Here is a 13113-nt window from a genome sequence, read left to right as displayed (position 1 = left end):
TTTCTTTCATATATACATATTACTAGATAATCATAAACACAACATATATATCATTCTAATAACCTGATTACAGCAAAGACATCTTGGGTAATTCTGATATCTCCCCCCCACCCCCACCCCTTAGATACACAAAATTATATGTATTTGTTGAGTTCTCTTCCAAATACAAATAAAGAGAATGTAGCAGACATTAATTAGATTGTCAAAGGCTTCCATGGCCGGAATCACTAGGGTGTTATGGGTTTTCCGGGTTGTATGGCCGTGTTCCAGTAGCCTTTTCTCCTGATGTTTCCTCTGAAGATGCCAACCACACATGCAAGTGAAACATCAGGAGAAAATGCTACTGCAACACAGCCATACAACCCAGAAAAACCACAACACCCTAGTTTCTCTTTGGTTTGCATTTTTCAGGTAAGGATCGGCATTAGATGTAACTCCTGACTGGGACTGGAAGAGCAGCAGTGGTTAAGAGCAGGTGCATTCTAATCTGGAGGAACCAGGTTTGATTCCCGGCTCTGCCGCTTGAGCTGTGGAGGGTTATCTGGGGAATTCAGATTAGCTTGTGCACTCCCACACACACCAGCTGAGTGATCTTGGAGGCTGTTATTCCTTCAGTGGCGAGAGCTCCCAGGGGAGACAGGCGGTGCATGCTCACGCGCAGTGCATGCACGGTTTGGAGGTCACATGGGGGTGCCAAATTACCCCACCTTGGCGCCCCCCCACCACACACACTTTAGGAAACCGAGCAGGCTAGAGAACAGGCCTTCCTGTTCTGGTGAGAACTACATTTCCCAGAAGACCCTGGGAAATGTAGTTCCCTGAGAAGGCTGGGAGAGGCCTGTTCCTGCAGCTGCCCAGTTTCCTAAAGTGAAAGGCGCCAAATGTGGGGGGGGTGTGCGGGCGTGGTGGTGCCCCCCACACAGCACCCCTAGCGTAGCTCCCCCCTCCCACACACTTACTTTAGGATACCAAACAGGCTGCAGAACAGGCCTGCCTGTGTGGGAAATGTAGTTTCTAGCCTGCTCAGTTTCCTAAAGTAAGTGGTGATGGGTGGTGGGGGCACCGCGGGGGTGCGTGGAAAAGCCAGAGTGTGCACCGGGCGCACTCTGGCCCATCTACGCCTCTGGGCTAGTCACAGCTTTTCGGAGCTCTCTCAGTCCCACCCACCACACAGGGTGTTTGTTGTGGGGGTGGGGGGGAGGGAAAGGAGATTGTCAGCCCTGTTCTGCAGCCTGTAAGCCCCTTTGAGTCTCCTATAGGAGAGAAAGGGGGGATATAAATCCAAACTCCTCCTACTCCTCCTACTCCTTCTTGTGCAGCAGTCTTGAGGTTTGGAAGGGATAACCTGTTTCTTTGTCCCAAATGCAGGCTTCCCAGAGCCCTCATTGCAAATCCACCCATCTCCCGTCCTGGCAAACCACCCTGTGACTGTTACATGCAGTTCTCCCGCCACGCAGCTCCCAAATGTATCGCTTCTGGTCAAAAATTCCTCTGGAAGCATCTTAGCATCTGGCGATCATCTCCCCCTGAGGCTCAATCTGACAGCTCGGGAAGAAGACGACGGGCAGGAATTTGTGTGTGAGGCTGAGCTGACAGTGGGTGGAAGAACCCTCACGAAGCACACGTCTGCCAATCTTAGCGTCTTCCGTGAGTACAGAGCTTCCCTTCCAATAACAACTTGGGGGGTGCACTGAAATTGGCATGATGCAAGAAGCATATCCATACCCGAGGGTTGCCAATCTCTAGGCAGGGCGTGCGGATCTCCCAGAATTGCAACGGTTACAGGGTTGCCAGTTCTGGGTTGGGAAATGAAATCTCTGGAGATTTGAGGGTGAGCCTTGCAGGGGGCAGAGTTTAGGTGTTGGTAATGGGTAATTTAATTTATATCCTGCCCTCCCCCGGAAGGCCCAGGGCGGTGGACAACAACATGGTACCAGATCGAAAAACGTCACAACAGCAATAACCATAATATCAAGTAGCAACAGCAATAAACAATATTTCAAATATCAAAACATCAGTAATCATCAGACAACAAAATACAGCAGCAATAAACATAGCAGCAACTATCAAATATCAAGCAAACAACAATAACACAGCATTATAAAACAGCATTATGAGCAATAACAAGCATCACATAACATTATAAACAACAAACATCAGTAGCAAAATATTGTTGTTGTTGTTGTTGTTGTTGTTGTTGTTGTTGTTGTTGTTAATTCATTCATTCAATTTCATATACCGCTCCATCCCTAAAGGGGATTTTATAAGAAATAAAACAATACAGCAATGGATGAAGAATAAAACATGAAATCAGTTAAACATTGCATCTCAGATGGCAACATACAAACTTCTAAGCATTATTAAGCTTCTAGACCAGGGGTCTGCAACCTGTGGCTCTCCAGATGTTCATGGACTACAATTCCCATCAGCCCTGCCACTTGGCCATGCTGTCAGGGGCTGATGGGAATTGTAGTCCATGGACATCTGAAGAGCCACAGGTTGCAGACCCCTGTTCTAGACATATCCTAATGGCAACCCTTACAATAATAGTAGCAACTAACTGTCATTACCAAACTTTACTAACTTAATAACAGCTGCTATCCTAAACACAGCTGCTATCCCCAACAATAGACACAGAAGGAGTGAACTAGCCTAACCCTCCCTCTCCATTCTCAAGGTCTGTCTACCTGTTCCTAATACTAATCACAGGACAACAATCTTTTGGGAGGGGAAGGAGATCAGCAGGGATTTGATTTCATACCTTTCGCCTTCCAAAGCTTTTGTTCTCTCCAGGGGAATGAATCGTTGTAGTCTGGAGATCGTTGTAGTCCCCTCCCCTCCCGTGCATGCCACCCCCTCACTCCCTCCCCTCCCTTGCATGCCACCCCTCCCTCCTCTTCCCTCCAAAGCTGGGAGTGGGTGGAGCCATGTGTCAGATGGCCAGACCCCCCTCTCCCTCCCCTCCTTGCATGCCCCTCCTCCCTCCCTCCTTGCATGCCTCCCTCCTCCTCCATGCTAGATGGGTGCGACCATGTCAGATGGCCAGGCCCCCTCCCTCCCCCTCCCCTTGCATGCCACCCCTCCACTCCTCCCCTCCCCACACATGCCCCGCCCTCCCTCTTCCCTCCACTTCAAGTGGAGTGGAGCCATGTCAGATAGCCAGGCCCCCCTCTCCTCCCCTCCCTTGCATGCCACCCCCTCACTCCCCTCCCTTGCATGCCACCTCCCTCCCTCTTCCCTCCCGCTTGGGAGTAGATTAGGCCATGTCAGATGTGAGCCCCTCTCCTCCCCTCCCCTTGCATGCCCCCTCCTCCCTCCCTCCTTGCATTACCACCCCTCCCTCCTCTTCCCTCCGCTAGGGTGGGTGGGCCATGTCCAGATGACGGGCCCCCTCTCCTCCCCTCCCTTGCATGCCACCCCCTCACTCCTCTTCCCTCCGCTAGGGAATTCTGGGTGATCTCCAGACCCCACCAGGAGGTTGGCAGTCCTCTCTCCAGACAACAGAGCCTGGAGGAAACGCCTGCTTTGCAAGGTAGACTCTGGGACATTATAAACCACCCAAGACCGATCACCCTTAGAATCCTTCAGAGTGCCAATGGAGGCTAGCAGGGTTGCCAAATCCAGACCGGGGAATTCCTAGAGATTTTGTAGGTGGAGGCACAGAAGTGACCTTTTCCTCCCCAACACTCCCCCCCACCCCCGGCCCCACCTCACAAATCTACAGGAATATCTCAGCCTGGACTTGGCAACCTGTCAAACCTCGGATCTGGAAATCACAGACACTGTAGATTTGTTCTAAAGCAGGGGTCTTCAAACTATGGCCCTCCAGATGTTCATAGACTACAATTCCCAGGAGCCCTACCACTTGGCCATGCTGGCAGGGGCTGATGGGAATTGTAGTCCATGAACATCTGGAGGGCCATAGTTTGAAGACCCCTGTTCTAAAGCCTTTAATTCAGAGCGTAGGTAACATCGTCAAAGAGGAATCTGGCGATTCCCACGCAAACCTCTTACCTACATCCCGTTGCCCCCTCCCACCAGCCAAACGGCTCCCACTCTCCTCTACAAACTGCAAAGCATTCACTACAAAGCATTGCGAGCCTGTAGTGCACACCTTCCTTTGATAAGATCTGTGTCCAGGATACCCTGGGGCACCAAGGGGAAGACACCAGACTTTCGCCCGTATCAGAGGATGGTAGACCGCCTCCCCCTGCCCTACCTGCCGTTTAGCACTGACAGGCTCCGTCCTGACACAACCATAGGTAGAGTGAATTGACTACCCCCAGCTGGTGGTGTGTCCCCCCCCTCCCCCGCAGTCCACATTATGCAACACACCTGCCCATTTGCAACCCTTTCATTATGGGCAACTTGCTAGCAGAGGCATCAGCCTCATTCGAAATTGCCAATCTCCAGGAAGGTACTGGGGCTATCCCAGAATTAGAACTCGTCTCCAGCAGACAGAGAAAGTGTGTTGGTATTTGGCAAGGGCCAGTAACACAGTCAAGTCATGAAGGAGTTAATGTTGTGCACCGCGAAGTAGTTAATAGTACTTAGATGAGCCCTCCGGGGGAGGGCGGTCTATAAATGAGCGCTCCGGGGGAGGGCGGGGGGAGGGCGGTCTATAGATGAGCCCTCCAGGGGAGGGCGGTCTATAAACCCAATAAATAATAATGCTGATGATGATGATGATAAGAACATAAGAACATAAGAACAAGCCAGCTGGATCAGACCAGAGTCCATCTAGTCCAGCTCTCTGCTACTCGCAGTGGCCCACCAGGTGCCTTTGGGAGCTCACCTGCAGGAGGTGAAAGCAATGGCCTTCTGCGGCTGTTGCTCCCGAGCACCTGGTCTGCTAAGGCATTTGCAATCTCAAATCAAAGAGGATCAAGATTGGTAGCCATAAATCGACTTCTCCTCCATAAATCTGTCCAAGCCCCTTTTAAAGCTATCCAGGTTAGTGGCCATCACCACCTCCTGTGGCAGCACATTCCAAACATGATGATGATGATGATGATGATGATGATGATGATGATGATGATGATGATGATGATGATGATGAGGTCAGAGGTGAGTGACCAATCAATTGGTCAGTGATATCGGGCATGGTTTGAATGCTGGACCTCTCTTGGAGTTTTGGCACCTGGCGACAGGGGAGGCATATAGGGTCAATTGTCCCTGGGCTGTGGCCATTTAATCATGTGGGGGGTGGAAAATCATGCCCCACACCCCTCCTCCTTCCCCCCAGGCCCATACACTGACTTCAAGACCTAGTGCAAAAAATCGTTGTTTGGTCATGGTGGGGTACGGCGGCTGCCCATAGGAGGCGGGGTGGGGGACTCAGGTTTTGCACCGGGCCACATTTTCTCTAGATATCCCTCACCATCCTCTTCACCCAAGTGTTTGGCTGACTCCCCCACTGGGAAGAGAGCCCGAGCCTCCAAGGCACAGGTGTCAAATTCATGGCCCTCCAGATGTTATGGACTACAGTTCCCATAATCCCCTGCCAGCATCCATAATATCTGGAGGGCCGCGAATTTGACACCTATGCTCCAAGGTGTCTGTATAACCCTGTCTTTTTTGTAGGTGGGTGTTTGAGATTTTAGAAGAAGAAGAGTTTGGATTTATATCCCTCCTTTCTCTCCTATAGGAGACTCAAAGGGGCTGACAATCTCCTTACCCTTCCCCACCCCCTAACAAACACCCTGTGAGGTTGGTGGGGCTGAGAGAGCTCCGAGAAGCTGTGACTAGCCCAAGGTCACCCAGCTGGCGTGTGTGGGAGTGCACAGGCTAATCTGAATTCCCCAGAGAAGCCTCCACAACTCAAGCGGCAGAGCTGGGAATCAAACCAGGTTCCTCCAGATCAGAGTGCACCTGCTCTTAGCCACTACGCCACTGCTGCTTAGATTATTTTAGGGTTTTTAGCATGGGGTTTTATTGTGATTTTACCATTGTTGGATGAGATTTTGTATGTTTTTATTGTAAGCCACCCTGAGACCGTGGTAAAGGGTGGGGAATAAATGTAAATAGTACCCTATCCTCCTACCCCCAAATATTCAGGAATTTCCTGAGCTGGAACTGAGTTTGCTGTCCACCACTCACCCACCTCCATATCCCGGCCCTACCGCAACCCCCATTAGTAGCTGGGGGGAGACCTGGCAATCCTAGCCAAACATCCTCCAACATTAAACTTCCTTCCCCTTTATTTTCCACCCAAAGAGAGAAGAGCCCCAAACCATGTGTGTGTTCCCTCTGCGCCTTGCAGATGTACCCGAAATGGACGAGTCCACTTGCCCTGCCAACCGCACGTGGGTCGAGGGGGCGCTGCAAAGGCTCCGTTGCACAGCAAAGGGGAACCCCCAGCCATCTGTGACTTGCGCAAAGGACGGCGTCCTGCACACCGTGGACCAGGAGGAACAAGTTGCTCGGAACCACAAAGGTCTCTACAGCTGCACAGCCACAAGTGAACTTGGCACCACCACCAGAGTGGTCGCCATCCACGTGGAATGTAAGTGGTCCTTTCATATATTTTTTTGCAATAATATCATTTATTTTGATTCAAGACATCCCAGCTATACTAATTTTCCACAGAAAGGTGACAGTAAATTTGCACATTAATCTGCCATTTCCTAGACCAGTGGTGGCGAACCTATGGCACGGGTGCCAGAGGTGGCACTCAGAGCCCTCTCTGTGGGCACTTGCGCACAGAGTTCATCATGTGGGAGGGGGTGGAAAATCACACACACATGTAGGCTGGCTTGGGCATGATCTTTTACCTGGGAGTAAGCTCGGTAGCTGGCAATGGGGCTTGCTTCTGAGTAAACCCTCCTAGGATCATGATTCAGCCCATTTGGGCGTTGCCGCGGTTAGCTTCACTAAGCTTACTCCTAGGTAACCGGGCCTCGGAGCCAACTGTTTTTTCTAAACTAAAACCTCAGTATTCAGGTTTAATTGCCACGTTGGCACTTTACGATAAATAAGTGGGTTTTGGGTTGCAATTTGGGCACTCGGTCTCGAAAAGGTTCACCATCACTGCTATAGCAGGTGCATAGAAAATTAGTCAAACTCAGCAGCTGTGGCACGATTGCTTCACTAAGCTTACTCCCGAGTAACGCGTGCCTCGGAGCCAACCGTTTTTTCTAAACTAAAACCTCGGTATTCAGGTTAAATGGCCGCGTTGGCACTTTGCGATAAATAAGTGGGTTTTGGGTTGCAGTTTGGGCACTCGGTCTCGAAAAGGTTCGCCATCACTGTCCTAGACTTTCTTTGTAGTAGAATGTAGTAGTTCTTCTAGGTAAGCGCTAGGACCCCCGTCGAGCATTCTACTACAAAGAAGATCCAGGAAATGGTGGATTAATATACAAATTTACCATCATCTTTTTGTGGAAAATGAGTAGAGTTCATGGAATCGGTTACTCCGAGATTGAAGTTAGCGTGGCTGTGGAGTTGTGGTTCAGTGCAAAAGGTTCCGAGTTCAATTCCCCAGCATCGCCAGCTGAAAGTGAAGGACAACAGGTATATTTACAATATATAATCCTGTCAAGCAGAGTAACGAGCAGAAATGTGGACTGTGTGGCATGCTAAATAAAAATGATTATCTTTCAAAAGACGAGCCGTTTTTCCTCAGAAGTTCATAAACATTAAGAGAACGTTAACAGAGAGAGAAAAGTAAACAGTATATGTATATCAACAAAATATCAAACAAAGACAAAGTATCAAACAAAGTATCAACAAAGACAAACGGAAGGCAGAGATGAAGGCCGGACAGCTCTTAGCAGAGAACCAATACCCCATTAGAAGCCTCAAAAGAGACTATTGGAAGTTGAAGTTAGACATACCAGCATACTGAGGAAGACGCTTGAAAAGCGTTCTACGAGGCGTTTTTATATAGAACCTACAGATTTGAAATATGGAATATCTGGAACTGAAGCTTTGTTTTCGAACAAAGAATTGGATGGACTAAGGGTTTATTTATGTAACAGTTATAAGAGTTGGAGAGACTTATACTGCATCTTTAAGAACCTTATCAGAGAAATAAGGAAATGTCAAATCTGGAAATAGAAATTATTAGGTTTGGGCAAATTATAGCTTGGCAAAAGTTTGCTATGTAAGATTAGACACAATGAGTGTGATATTCTTATTTTGAGTTTATTTGGGCTAATATCAACAAAGTATCACATATAAATTGTTAACATTCACGGCTCATCGTTTGTTACACTTTTGGGTTGTGATAGTAAGCTTATACAGCATCTGAATCAAAGGCAATTTTTCATAGCATTGGTTAGCAGTACACAGAGAACATCTTTCTCTCAGTCAGTCAGGGAGCAGAAGAAGAACTACCAACGCTTTTCAAGTGTCATCTTTAGAATGTTTGTAGAGGTATCCCAGCATTGATTACTGCTGGCTCTGCTGGTGCATGCAAGCAAGGCTGAACAGAACAGAAAGGACCAGGCGGTCGGTGATGGGAAAGGCCCGAGAGCTGCTGCCAGCCTGAGTTGACAATCGTGACCTCAATGGACCAACAAGGCAGCTTAAGACCCACAGCAGACAGTCCCAGGGCAGCCAACTTTAGCAGCTCAGCTCACTCATGAACACCATTAAGCTGTCTTATACAGGATCAGAGAATTAGTGGCTCAGGGGTAGAAGCTTTGCTTGACATGAAGAAAGTCCCAGGTTTGATCCCCAGCATCTCCAGTTAAAAGGAGCAGGTAATGGATATTGGGAAAATCCTCAACCCTGGAGAGCGGCTGCCAGCCTGAGTAGGAAACACCTCCCTTGATGGACCAATGATCTGGTTAGGCCTCACCTGGCATATTGTGTGCAGTTCTGACTACCACAATTGTGGCGTTTCCCCTAGTTTGCAGGTGGCTGTGCCGATTTACACTTTACAGGGTTGGGAACTACCCGGGCCAGTGTTGTCACCAAGCCTGTACAGGAGACCCAAGGAACAGTCACTCGCCCACAAAGAGCCTTGCGTTTAGGCCAAAAAAAAAAGCTGGCGTGCCCCTCATCGCCTGGGAGTCCCGTTGCTGTTTGCCCGAGGTGCCGGCTTACCTGACCCCTCTCCCCTCAGCCATCTCTCTGTTTGCCTCACAGAGAGCCCACTCAGTGCTTCTCCCCAACCCCAGCTTCCTTGCCCTTTTACCTGTTATGCTTCACAGGGGGGTAGAGATTAGATGAGCAACAGTGTGAAGCCCAGGGCTCACCAGCCTGTTTCCCCACTGGCACTTTAAGGCAGCCACCCCTTCTCAGCTTCTTGTCTCTCCACCACTCCAGCCCTGCCACTTCCGTACCTCCCCAGTCACTTGCTGCCGCAGCATGGCTCCCAGAGGCCCATTTCCCTTCTCCTTTTGCTCTACTCCTCCTCAGCCCCAGCTGCAGCTCATCCTCTCTCACAGCCAGTTTCAAGCTGCTGAGGCCCCTCTCTACCAACACTCACTCTGCTGGCTTTTTACTCTGTCTGCACTGTTATCCAGCTGTCCTCTCGCTTTGCCAGCCTGCCTTACTGAGTCCAGGCAGGACAGAGACAGCATGAGACAACAATTCAAGAAGGATATTGACAAGCTGGAACGGGTCCAGAGGAGGGCAACCAAAATGGTAAAAGGTCTGGAATCCCATGCCCTACGAGGAGAGACTTAGGGAGCTGGGGATGTTTCGTTTGGTGGAGAGAAGGTGAAGAGGTTTAGATATTTGAAGGGATGTCATGTTGGTGAGGGAGCAAGCTTGTTTTCTGCTGCTCCAGAAACTAGGACCAGGAGTAATAACGGGTTCAAGGGGAAGGAAAAGAGATTCCACCTAGGAATCAGGAATAACTTCCTGATAGTAAGGGCTGTTCAACAGTGGAATACACTTCTTCAGAGAGTCGTGGAGTCTCCTTCTTTGGAGGTTTTTAAAGAGAGGCTGGGTGGCCATCTGTCAAGTGCTTTGATTGTGTCTTCCTGCATTGATGGCCCTTGGGGTCTCTTCCAATTCTGTGATTCTATGATTCAGCAGGAGGCGGTTTCTGGTGCATGTGTGATGTGTCAAATGCAATATTCTTCAGAAGGAAGACCATGGAGAAGCTAGGGGTGTCCAGTGGCAGGAGCCACCAGCTGTCTTTCTCTGGTCTTTCTCATAAGAACATAAGAACAAGCCAGCTGGATCAGACCGAATCCCATCTGAAGTCAGCTTTCTGCTGCAAATTGGCCCACCCAGGTGCCTTTGGGAGCTCACCTGCAGGATGTGAAAGCAATGGCCTTCTCTGACTGTTGCTCTGACACCTGGACTGTTAAGGCATTTTGCAATCTCAGATCAAAGGGGATCAAAGTTAGGGAGCCATAGATCAACTTCCCCCTCCATAAATCTGTCAAGCCCCTTTTAAAATGTCAGGTTAGAGTAAGCCATCCACCTTTTTCCTGTGTATATTCCAAACACCAATCCAGCGTTGCATTGAAGAGTGTTCCCTTTAGTGTGGAGTCTAATTCTTCCCAGCATTTTCAATGAATGCCCTAGTTTCTAGTATTGTGAGAGAGAAAAAAATGTCTCTCTATGGAAGCATTTTCTACCAATGCATGGTTTTATAGGCTTCAATCCTTGTCCCCCTCAGGCGTCTCCTCCTCCAAATAAAAAAAAAATTCCCAAGCAGCCCAGCCTCTCCTCATAGGGAAGGTGCTCCCATCCTTCAATCGTCCTCGTTGCCCTTCTCTGCACTTTTTCTATCTCTTCGATACCCTTTTTGAGATGTGGCATATGAGATGTTCTCATAGCTAAGCATCTTCTTCTCTGTTGCAGATGGGCCTCAGCTAGACGAATCTCGCTGCCCCAGCAGCCAAATCTGGGTGGAAGGTTACCTGCAGAATCTCAGCTGCCAAGCGGATGGGATGCCCACCCCAGAGGTCACCTGCATGAAAGACAGCGTGGTGTACAACGTTGGGAAGCTGCAGAACATCACTCAAAGCCATGCTGGACTCTACCACTGCAACGCCACCAATGTGCACGGATCGAGTAGCAAGAGCATTGCTGTCTGGGTGGAGTGTAAGTGGCAAACGTGCATGACACACAAGGGAGGTGGGCTACTGTCACCAACTCTGGGTTGAGAAATTCCTGGAGGTATTGGGAGTGGATCCTATATAGGGTGGTTTTTACAGAGGAGAGTGACAAGATCTAATGTCCTCCCCGCAGTGGCATATCTCCCTAGGGACAAGGGGTACCCCTTGTCCCCGGGCGCAACAATTGCGGTCACGTGGGGGGCGCCAAATGTCCACCCCCCCCTCCCCCGTCCATCATGTGAAGAAAAGCAAGCGGCGCCGGCAAGCTGCTTTACACAGCAGTCGGCAGGCTGCCTTAGCCACGCCCACTCTGGATGGTAGCCCCTGGGCCAGTCCCACCAATCAAACAAGCCACCAGAGTGGGAGGCGGAGCTCCCCCACCCTCAGTGTGCCTTGCCTCCTTCTCCTTCCCCCAGCACGTGTGGTCGCACAAACCTCCTCCCCTGCTGACTGGCCAGTAGCAGCACAGAAGGGAAGGAGAGGTGAGGAGGCCTGAGAGGAACCGCGTGCGGTGCCCGCTTGCTGAGGGGTGTGCAGGCGGAAGACGGCCAATCCGTCTGGGAGAGAAGGACTAGGTGGCGTGTGTAGCAGACGCTCAGCCGGGCTGTCCTGGTGCACTCGCGGGGCGGGCGGGGGGAGGCGAGTTAAGCTCCCAAGAAGCTCAAAGCAGGGCTGGCGGCGGGCGGCTGTGGTGCCCCCACGGCTCTTTCAGCCGCATTCAGTGTTCTTTCCCTTCCTGGGCCGCGGAAGGAGGGCGGGGGCAGGTAGCGGGCAGCAGCAGCTCCGTTCAAGTGCCCTTTTCTAGGGAATGGAGGACGGTCCGGATGAAAGCTCCCCGCCTCTAGGGGAAAGGGTGGGCTCCCCCTCACTTGAAAATAGACCCTTACAATCCCCATTAGGCCAAATGAGGGGGAAAGGACGGCGGGCGTGAAAGCCGCCAGCCAGTCCGCGCCCGTGGTCCCCCTGTTTTGCAACGTGACGATGCAAGCCGGCAACACGGAAGTCAAGTGATTCTTTTCTTTGGGCACTGCAGTATATTCGCCACTCTGGTTTTTGCCTCCACGCAGACCAGAGCTGTCTAAATGCTTTTAAGGGTGCAAGTGTCATTGGCTTCAGTTTGGCGAACCAAACGTTGGTGCACCTGCGTCTCGCTGGAGGCTAACTACAAAGTAAGGCTGGCAAGGCGAATGAACCCACCCCCGTACAACTTTGCACGGGCTTAGTATAAAGTGACCAGATTTTCCAGATTTAAAGCGGGCTGCGCCCGCTAAGAAGCTGGCGATCAAGAGTAGCATACCTTTTCGCGGCGAGTGGCGGTGCTCCCAGTCAGAGGGGAAGCGCCCAGAAAGGCGCACCTGCGGCAGCCGAAGTGCCTTCTGAGGCGCTGTGCCTTCACGGGTTTCCTGACATGGGCAAGCCGCCCTGCGGCGCACAATACGTGTATCAAAGGCCATTGTCCAGTAATGGGGACAATGGCATAACCGGCGGGACGCGGGGACACCTCTAACGCCAAAGCGTGGGGTGTCCCGCGAAAAATCAGAACTGACTGGTCGACCCCGTGGCGCAAGTATTGTCGCTGCTTAGTTTACGTGCAGGAGAGGAAGGTGGTGGAGTCTATGTACATGAAGAAGTAGAGTAGCAAATTGAAAGTAGACGTCACTTTCTAATTGTATTGGTTTTCAATGGTCAAGGAATTTTTCACACACTGCAATGTTTCAAAATGGGATTCTGGGTCTCCCTGTAGTCTGTAGCAGTTCTAATCTAATCTGTGCCAGTTTAGCTCCTTATGATGAGGGGGCTGGGACAAGGAAGGGCCAAAGTCCGGGGGGGCGGCGGGGAGTTGGCAAGCGGGAATTCCTGGCGGGACACAGACTGGCAAGGTTCTCACCCTGTACCAAACTGGGAGGCTTCCTAGGGGGGCAGTTTGTAGGGGAGGCACCCTGCGGGGGGGGGGGGGCTCAGACACAGGCAGGGGAGATAGATTCCCATAGCCACAGATTGCCTTTATTACTGATCCCCAACATATCCTGTTAAAAAATTCAACTGTACTGTTGGAGACACAACTGTGCTGCATCTCCCCCCACCCCCG

General features: G+C 50.7%; 1 protein-coding gene across 1 annotated transcript in view; it reads left to right on the top strand.

Annotated features, from left to right (window-relative positions):
- The window catches only part of ICAM5 (intercellular adhesion molecule 5), a 57102-nt gene that overhangs the window by 30162 nt on the left and 13827 nt on the right, over positions 1–13113 (top strand). Inside the window, exons 5-7 of the mRNA XM_048490629.1 lie at positions 1369–1647; positions 6263–6505; positions 10768–11010. Of these exons, the coding sequence (XP_048346586.1) occupies positions 1369–1647; positions 6263–6505; positions 10768–11010 (765 nt within the window). The remainder of the gene's footprint in view (positions 1–1368; positions 1648–6262; positions 6506–10767; positions 11011–13113) is intronic.

The sequence above is a fragment of the Sphaerodactylus townsendi genome, linkage group LG03, assembly GCF_021028975.2.
Source record: "Sphaerodactylus townsendi isolate TG3544 linkage group LG03, MPM_Stown_v2.3, whole genome shotgun sequence".
In the NCBI taxonomy this organism is placed as follows: domain Eukaryota; kingdom Metazoa; phylum Chordata; class Lepidosauria; order Squamata; family Sphaerodactylidae; genus Sphaerodactylus; species Sphaerodactylus townsendi.
Note: the sequence above shows the minus strand (reverse complement) of the source record. Positions and strands in the feature narration are given on the sequence as shown.